The 9548-nt window shown below is 50.9% G+C and overlaps 1 protein-coding gene across 1 annotated transcript in view; it reads right to left on the bottom strand.

The window, feature by feature from the left end:
- Window positions 1-4806: 4806 nt before the first annotated feature.
- The window catches only part of LOC142474716 (class II histocompatibility antigen, M beta 1 chain), a 63195-nt gene continuing 58453 nt past the window's right edge, over window positions 4807-9548 (bottom strand). The window contains exons 4-6 of the mRNA XM_075580901.1: window positions 6936-7052; window positions 5617-5664; window positions 4807-5455 (exon numbers count right to left, since the gene is read on the bottom strand). Of these exons, the coding sequence (XP_075437016.1) occupies window positions 5627-5664; window positions 6936-7052 (155 nt within the window). The 3' untranslated portion in view covers window positions 4807-5455; window positions 5617-5626. The remainder of the gene's footprint in view (window positions 5456-5616; window positions 5665-6935; window positions 7053-9548) is intronic.

The following is a 9548-nucleotide window of genomic DNA, read 5'->3' as shown; positions in this document are numbered from 1 at the left end:
CCACCAGTCTAATCTACCAGAGACTCTCACATCCACCACCAGTCTAATCTACCGGAGACTCTCACAGCCACCACCAGTCTAATCTACCGGAGACTCTCATATCCGCCACCAGTCTAATCTACCGGAGACTCTCACACCCACCACCAGTCTAATCTACCGGAGACTCTCACATCCACCACCAGTCTAATCTACCGAGACTCTCTCATCCACCACCAGTCTAATCTACGGAGAAACTCACATCTACCACCAGTCTAATCTACCGGAGACTCTCACATCCACCACCAGTCTAATCTACCGGAGACTCTCACATCCACCACCAGTCTAATCTACCGGAGACTCTCACATCCACCCACCAGTCTAATCTACCGGAGACTCTCACATCCACCACCAGTCTAATCTACCGGAGAGTCTCACATCCGCCACCAGTCTAATCTACCGGAGACTCTCACATCCACCACCAGTCTAATCTACCGGAGACTCTCACATCCACCACCAGTCTAATCTACCGGAGACTCTCTCATCCACCACCAGTCTAATCTACCGGAGAAACTCACATCTACCACCAGTCTAATCTACCGGAGACTCTCACATCCACCACCAGTCTAATCTACGGAGACTCTCACATCCACCACCAGTCTAATCTACCGGAGACTCTCACATCCACCACCAGTTCTAATCTACCGGAGAGTCTCACATCCGCCACCAGTCTAATCTACCGGAGACTCTCACATCCACCACCAGCCTAATCTACCGGAGACTCTCACATCCGCCACCAGTCTAATCTACCGGAGACTCTCTCAGCCACCACCAGTCTAATCTACCGGAGACTCTCACATCCACCACCAGTCTAATCTACCGGAGACTCTCACATCCGCCACCAGTCTAATCTACCGGAGACTCTCACATCCGCCACCAGTCTAATCTACCGGAGACTCTCACATCCGCCACCAGTCTAATCTACCGGAGACTCTCACATCCGCCACCAGTCTAATCTACCGGAGACTCTCACATCCGCCACCAGTCTAATCTACCGGAGACTCTCACATCCGCCAACAGTCTAATCTATCGGAGACTCTCGCATCCGCCACCAGTCTAATCTACCGGAGACTCTCACATCCGCCACCAGTCTAATCTACCGGAGACTGTCACATCCACCACCAGTCTAATCTACCAGAGACTCTCACATCCACCACCAGTCTAATCTACCGGAGACTCTCACATCCGCCACCAGTCTAATCTACCGGAGACTCTCACAGCCGCCACCAGTCTAATCTACCGGAGACTCTCACATCCGCCACCAGTCTAATCTACCGGAGACTCTCATATCCGCCACCAGTCTAATCTACCGGAGACTCTCACATCCGCCACTAGTCTAATCTACCGGAGACTGTCACATCCACCACCAGTCTAATCTACCGGAGACTCTCACATCCGCCACCAGTCTAATCTACCGGAGACTCTCACATCCACCACCAGTCTAATCTACCGGAGACTCTCGCATCCACCACCAGTCTAATCTACCGGAGACTCTCGCATCCACCACCAGTCTAATCTACCAGAGACTCTCACATCCATCACCAGTCTAATCTACCGGAGACTCTCACATCCGCCACCAGTCTAATCTACCGGAGACTCTCACATCCGCCACCAGTCTAATCTACCGGAGACTCTCACATCCGCCACCAGTCTAATCTACCGTAGACTCTCGCATCCGCCACCAGTCTAATCTACCGGAGACTCTCACATCCGCCACCAGTCTAATCTACCGGAGACTCTCACATCCGCCACCAGTCTAATCTACCGTAGACTCTCGCATCCGCCACCAGTCTAATCTACCGGAGACTCTCACATCCGCCACCAGCCTAATCTACCGGAGACTCTCACATCCGCCACCAGTCTAATCTACCGGAGACTCTCACATCCGCCACCAGTCTAATCTACCGGAGACTCTCACATCCGCCACCAGTCTAATCTACCGGAGACTCTCACATCCGCCACCAGTCTAATCTACCGGAGACTCTCACACCCACCACCAGTCTAATCTACCAGAGACTCTCACATCCGCCACCAGCCTAATCTACCGGAGACTCTCACATCCGCCACCAGTCTAATCTACCGGAGACTCTCACATCCACCACCAGTCTAATCTACCGGAGACTCTCACATCCACCACCAGTCCAATCTACCGGAGACTCTCACATCCGCCAACAGTCTAATCTACCGGAGACTGTCACATCCACCACCAGTCTAATCTACCAGAGACTCTCACATCCGCCACCAGTCTAATCTACCGGAGACTCTCACAGCCACCATCAGTCTAATCTACCGGAGACTCTCACATCCGCCACCAGTCTAATCTACCGGAGACTCTCATATCCGCCACCAGTCTAATCTACCGGAGACTCTCACATCTGCCACCAGTCTAATCTACCGGAGACTGTCACATCCACCACCAGTCTAATCTACCGGAGACTCTCACATCCGCCACTAGTCTAATCTACCGGAGACTCTCACATCCGCCACCAGTCTAATCTACCGGAGACTCTCACATCCGCCACCAGTCTAATCTACCGGAGACTCTCACATCCGCCACCAGTCTAATCTACCGGAGACTCTCACATCTGCCACCAGTCTAATCTACCGGAGACTGTCACATCCGCCACCAGTCTAATCTACCGGAGACTCTCACATCTGCCACCAGTCTAATCTACCGGAGACTGTCACATCCACCACCAGTCTAATCTACCGGAGACTCTCACATCCACCACCAGTCTAATCTACCGAAGACTCATATAACTCATATATAAGTAGTACAGGGCAGTAACTGCCTCCATGTAATCTCCCCACTGCGCCCAATCAGTAGAACAGAACAGTAACTGGCTTCCTTGTAACGCACTCGTGTTATGGCAAGTCCCTCCTCCCCTCCTCATTGGCTCCCTGCCACGCTTAGTGATGACGCGTTGCCGCTCGGGATCACAATTCTCTTGCACCCCCTGCTGGCGGACGCGTCACAGCGCGTAGTGAGCCCTGCAGTGAGGAGGGACTGGGGCCGGTGCGGGAGGATACCAGGAAATGGTGAGTAGTGCACGCGCCGCTGGACGCAGCGGGTCCCAGGCCTAACCCTTTTCTCCTATCCATGCGCTACATGTGTCAGTATTTATCCAGAGAATATCCTCAGTAAGCGCTTCCTTCTTCAATACAGTGACTGTCAAGAGAGAGGGGATTTGGCCCGGGATTAAAGGGGTTACACCCCATTTGGCCACCCTCTACTCTCACCTGGGAAGCAAGGGGTTAACTGGACTGGGGTCCAGTAATGTGTTTTTGCCTTGCTTCAGCCATCCAACTGTTTATTCCCCTGTATAAATGTATTGTTTCTGTGACAGTGTCTGCACCACACACACTGGGGCTTAAGGGGTTAATGAGCTACAGTTTAGGAAAATACAAATGTGGTGTGTCTTTTCAGAAATATCTGGGCTTCAAAAGGCTTGATTGAAGTTGGGTGTGAAAAGTACAGAGGGGGTTTGGTGTATGTTAACACATATTGCTGGTAGAGACAGCTAGGACCCAGCTTGGGGCATCGGGTGTGAAATCTAGCACCTGTGACAAATGTTCTCTACACAGGAGTCCCTGCTTCAAATGATTTATTGACCAGGGGTTATGGGGGCCAAGGATGCGATTACCCAAGGAGATATCAGAATGAGTGACCTTATTAAATATAAGAATATTATGAGATGTCCTCGGCTGAACGTGCTAAAAGCTACATATGTGTATTCGTGGGACTGATTCGCACATAAGGATTACAGACACATGATGTCTAGCTGGTACTAAGAGACGGATATTAATATCTCTCTTCATTTTAATATTACACGGTAATATTTAGTCTTATTGGGAGCGTCATGCGTGCCGGAATGTATTAATATGGCTCGCGTGCCAGTAAGTACTACTAAACTGAAGTTATGAAGTTATTTTGATAGGAAAAGCAGTTTTTAAACGTCCTTGGGTGGGAGGAGTTTTACTCTGGGGAAGACTGTCAACCTCACCACTGATTTATGAGAGGGGCTGGGTTTAGGTTGTGTTCAATGGGAAATAATTGTGTAAGAACCAGGCTCAGCCTATGGCTATTGTCTTTCGTGTCTTGGTGATTATGAAGATTGCTGTATGAACTGCCAGTCCAGATATGACTGTTTCATCATTCCATCTTAAGTGAGTGTCCATATTTTGTCTGTTATTTGTATAATCTCGTGTGTTCACCTTTTTCATGGAAACAATTATACTTTATCATATCTAAGCCTTGTTCAGTTCAACCCAGTTATATTTGGTGTGTATTATTAATAGCCTGTCTCAAAGCTACCGTCACAGTGACCAAATATGGAATCTATACGTGTCCTCCAGCTTAATCCTGATAAGGAACTGCCCAACCTCCGTACATGGGAATAACCTTTTATCCATCTGAAATGTTTACCTCAGCAGATCATCAGTTGTCAATAGCACCTGTGTGCCTCTCGCTGCCCCCTGACTGAGACACAGGAGGGGGAGTGACTGCCCGAGGTCACACAGAGAGACAGTGGCAGAGCCAGACTGAGACACAGGAGGGGGGAGTGACTGCCCGAGGTCACACAGAGAGACAGTGGTAGAGCCAGACTGAGACACAGGAGGGGGGCGTGACTGCCCGAGGTGACACAGAGAGACAGTGGCAGAGCCAGACTGAGACACAGGAGGGGGGCGTGACTGCCCGAGGTCACACAGAGAGACAGTGGCAGAGCCAGACTGAGACACAGGAGGGGGAGTGACCTGCCTCGCAAGGTCACACAGGGAGACAGTGGCAGAGCCAGACTGAGACACAGGAGGGGGACGTGACTGCCCGAGGTCACACAGAGAGACAGTGGCAGAGCCAGACTGAGACACAGGAGGGGGGCGTGACTGCCCGACGTGACACAGAGAGACAGTGGCAGAGCCAGACTGAGACAGAGGAGGGGGGAGTGACTCTGCCCGAGGTCACACAGAGAGACAGTGGCAGAGCCAGACTGAGACACAGGAGGGGGGCGTGACTGCCTGAGGTCACACAGAGAGACAGTGGCAGAGCCAGACTGAGACACAGGAGGGGGGGGTGACTGCCCGAGGTCACACAGAGAGATAGTGGCAGAGCCAGACTGAGGCACAGGAGGAGGTAGTCACTCTGCTTGAGGTCACACAGGGAGCCAGTGGCAGAGCGGGGGTCAGGCTGAGGATTGAGAAGGGCGTGGGGTTCGGGGCGGGGGGTGGTTACTCTCCCCCTCCCCCGGTGAGCACCATACTGCCGGGTTATTAGGACGCACCCGAGCTTCTCTGCGCAGGGCGGTGTGTGTTAAATGACGGAGCAGGGACAGCCCCCCTCTTCGGGGACATATTTACACCCCAAATCCCGGGGGTCCTGCAGAGCGCTGATGTCTCCCTCAGTGTCCCGGGAAACGCTGACCTGCGGGAATCGGAGACAGTAATATGGTCATTGTGCACGGCGGCAACACAGCCCTGCAGAGCGTTGCTCCATTACCCCCTGCCAGAGACCCTGCAGAGTGTCGCTCCCTTAACCCCTCCCTGGCCAGAGACCATGCAGAGCGTCGCTCCCTTACCCCTTACCTTGCAGAGCTCAGTTTGCCTCGCTGTATCCCGGGATGGGGCTGTAACCTGCGGGGGAGAAAAGTCCTGATAAACCCCAACATATTAACACACCGACGCGTCTATCACACACGCGTGTCTCACACACAGGGCTATGAGATGTGTATCTATCACACGCGTGTGTCTCACACAGGGCTATGAGATGTTTATCTATCACACGCGTGTGTCACATGCAGGGCTATGAGATGTTTATCTATCACATGCGTGTGTCCCACATACAGGGCTACGAGATGTGTACCTATCGCACGCGTGTGTCTCACACGCAGGGCTATGAGATGTGTATCTATCACACGTGTGTGTCACATGCAGGGCTATGAGATGTGTATCTATCGTACACGTGTGTCTCACACGCAGGGCTATGAGATGTGTATCTATCGCACGCGTGTGTCTCACACGCAGGGCTATGAGATGTGTATCTATCACACGTGTGTGTCACATACAGGGCTATGAGATGTGTATCTATCAAAATGCGTGTGTCTCACACGCATGGCTATGAGATATGTATCTATCACACACGCGTGTCTCACAAACAGGGCTATGAGATGTTTATCTACCACATGTGTCTCTCACACACAGGGCTATGAGATGTGTATCTATCACACGCGTGTGTCTCACACGCATGGCTATGAGATGCTTATCTATCACGTGTGTCTCACACGCAGGGCTATGAAGCAGGGGTTTCTGGGAGATGGGAAGCAGGGGCTTCTGGGAGATGGGAAGCAGGGGCTTCTGGGAGATGGGAAGCAGGGGCTTCTGGGAGATGGGAAGCAGGGGCTTCTGGGAGAGGTGAAGCAAAGGGTTCTGGGAAATGCGAAGCAGGGGTTCTGGGAGATGGGAAGCAGGGGCTTCTGGGAGAGGTGAAGCAAAGGGTTCTGGGAAATGAGAAGCAGGGGTTCTGGGAGATGGGAAGCAGGGGGTTCTGGGAGAGGTGAAGCAAAGGGTTCTGGGAGATGCGAAGCAGGGGGTTCTGGGAGATGCGAAGCAGGGGGTTCTGGGAGATGGGAAGCAGGGGGTTCTGAGAGATGGGAAGCAGGGTGTTCTGGGAGAGGTGAATCAGGAGGTTCTGGGAGAAGTGAATCAGGGTTCTGGGAGAGGTGAATCAGGGTGTTCTGGGAGAGGTGAATCAGGGTTCTGGGAGAGGTGAATCAGGGGGTTCTGGGAGAGGTGAAGCAGGGGGTTCTGGGAGAGGTGAAGCAGGGGGTTCTGGGAGAGGTGAAGCAGGGGGTTCTGGGAGAGGTGAAGCAGGGGGTTCTGGGAGATGTCAGTTCAGGTTGGCTCACCACTTCTCTTGGCTTTCTTCCAGCAGATGAATCCCGTGAGGAGAGATAAGAGTCCTACAGCGAGGACCGCGACCGAGACGCCGATCTTAATCCTCTGAGGGGTGGTCAGACCCAGCCCTGCGGGAGAGAACAGGAGAGACCAGGAGAGAGGGGCCAGGAGAGACCAGGAGAGAGGGTCCAGGAGAGAGAGAAAGAGATGGGAGGAAATAGAGAGAGAGAAAGACACGCACAAGAGGGGGGTCAGCAGAGAGACAAGTAGCATGAGTGGTCAGCACCCCCATTTTGGAATAAATGGGGTCAGCCGCCTGGTTATTGGGATATTATATGTGGTCAGCGCTCTGGTTATTGGGTTTATTATATGGCGTCAGCGCTCTGGTTATTGGGATATTATATGGGGTCAGCGCTCTGGTTATTGGGATATTATATGGGGTCAGCGCTCTGGTTATTGGGATATTATATGGGGTCAGCGCTCTGGTTATTGGGATATTATATGGGGTCAGCGCTCTGGTAATTGGGATATTATATGGCGTCAGCCCCCTGGTTATTGGGATATTATATGGGGTCAGCGCTCTGGTTATTGGGATATTATATGGGGTCAGCGCTCTGGTTATTGGGATATTATATGGGGTCAGCGCTCTGGTTATTGGGATATTATATGGGGTCAGCGCTCTGGTTATTGGGATATTATATGGGGTCAGCGCCCTGGTTATTGGGATATTATATGGGGTCAGCCCCCTGGTTATTGGGATATTATATGGGGTCAGCGCCCTGGTTATTGGGATATTATATGGGGTCAGCACTCTGGTTATTGGGATATTATATGGGGTCAGCGCTCTGGTTATTGGGATATTATATGGGGTCAGCGCTCTGGTTATTGGGATATTATATGGGGTCAGCGCCCTGGTTATTGGGATATTATATGGGGTCAGCGCTCTGGTTATTGGGATATTATATGGGGTCAGCGCCCTGGTTATTGGGATATTATATGGGGTCAGCGCTCTGGTTATTGGGATATTATATGGGGTCAGCGCTCTGTTTATTGGGATATTATATGGGGTCAGCGCTCTGGTTATTGGGATATTATATGGGGTCAGCGCTCTGGTTATTGGGATATTATATGGGGTCAGCGCTCTGGTTATTGGGATATTATATGGGGTCAGCGCTCTGGTTATTGGGATATTATATGGGGTCAGCGCTTTGGTTATTGGGATATTATATGGGGTCAGCGCTCTGGTTATTGGGATATTATATGGGGTCAGTGCTCTGGTTATTGGGATATTATATGGGGTCAGCGCCCTGGTAATTGGGATATTATATGGGGTCAGCCCCCTGGTTATTGGGATATTATATGGGGTCAGCGCTCTGGTTATTGGGATATTATATGGGGTCAGCGCTCTGGTTATTGGGATATTATATGGGGTCAGCGCTCTGGTTATTGGGATATTATATGGGGTCAGCGCTCTGGTTATTGGGATATTATATGGGGTCAGCGCCCTGATTATTGGGATATTATATGGGGTCAGCGCCCTGGTTATTGGGATATTATATGGGGTCAGCGCTCTGGTTATTGGGATATTATATGGGGTCAGCGCCCTGGTTATTGGGATATTATATGGGGTCAGCGCCCTGGTTATTGGGATATTATATGAGGTCAGCGCTCTGGTTATTGGGATATTATATGGGGTCAGTGCTCTGGTTATTGGGATATTATATGGGGTCAGCGCTCTGGTTATTGGGATATTATATGGGGTCAGCGCTCTGGTTATTGGGATATTATATGGGGTCAGCGCTCTGGTTATTGGGATATTATATGGGGTCAGCGCTCTGGTTATTGGGATATTATATGGGGTCAGCGCCCTGGTTATTGGGATATTTTATGGGGTCAGCGCCCTGGTTATTGGGATATTATATGGGGTCAGCGCCCTGGTTATTTGGATATTATATGAGGTCAGCGCTCTGGTTATTGGGATATTATATGGGGTCAGCGCTCTGGTTATTGGGATATTATATGGGGTCAGCGCTCTGGTTATTGGGATATTATATGGGGTCAGCGCTCTGGTTATTGGGATATTATATGGGGTCAGCGCTCTGGTTATTGGGATATTATATGGGGTCAGCGCTCTGGTTATTGGGATATTATATGGGGTCAGCGCTCTGGTTATTGGGATATTATATGGGGTCAGCGCTCTGGTTATTGGGATATTATATGGGGTCAGCGCTCTGGTTATTGGGATATTATATGGGGTCAGCGCTCTGGTTATTGGGATATTATATGGGGTCAGCGCCCTGGTTATTGGGATATTATATGGGGTCAGCGCCCTGGTTATTTGGATATTATATGGGGTCAGCGCTCTGGTTATTGGGATATTATATGGGGTCAGCGCTCTGGTTATTGGGATATTATATGGGGTCAGCGCTCTGGTTATTGGGATATTATATGGGGTCAGCGCCCTGGTTATTGGGATATTATATGGGGTCAGCCCCCTGGTTATTGGGATATTATATGGGGTCAGTGCTCTGGTTATTGGGATATTATATGGGGTCAGCGCTCTGGTTATTGGGATATTATATGGGGTCAGCGCTCTGGTTATTGGGATATTATATGGGGTCAGC

Source organism: Ascaphus truei (genome assembly GCF_040206685.1).
Source record: "Ascaphus truei isolate aAscTru1 chromosome 20 unlocalized genomic scaffold, aAscTru1.hap1 SUPER_20_unloc_2, whole genome shotgun sequence".
Taxonomy (NCBI): Eukaryota; Metazoa; Chordata; class Amphibia; order Anura; family Ascaphidae; genus Ascaphus; species Ascaphus truei.
The sequence above is the reverse complement of the archived record's forward strand: the minus strand, read 5'-3'. Positions and strand labels throughout refer to the sequence as shown.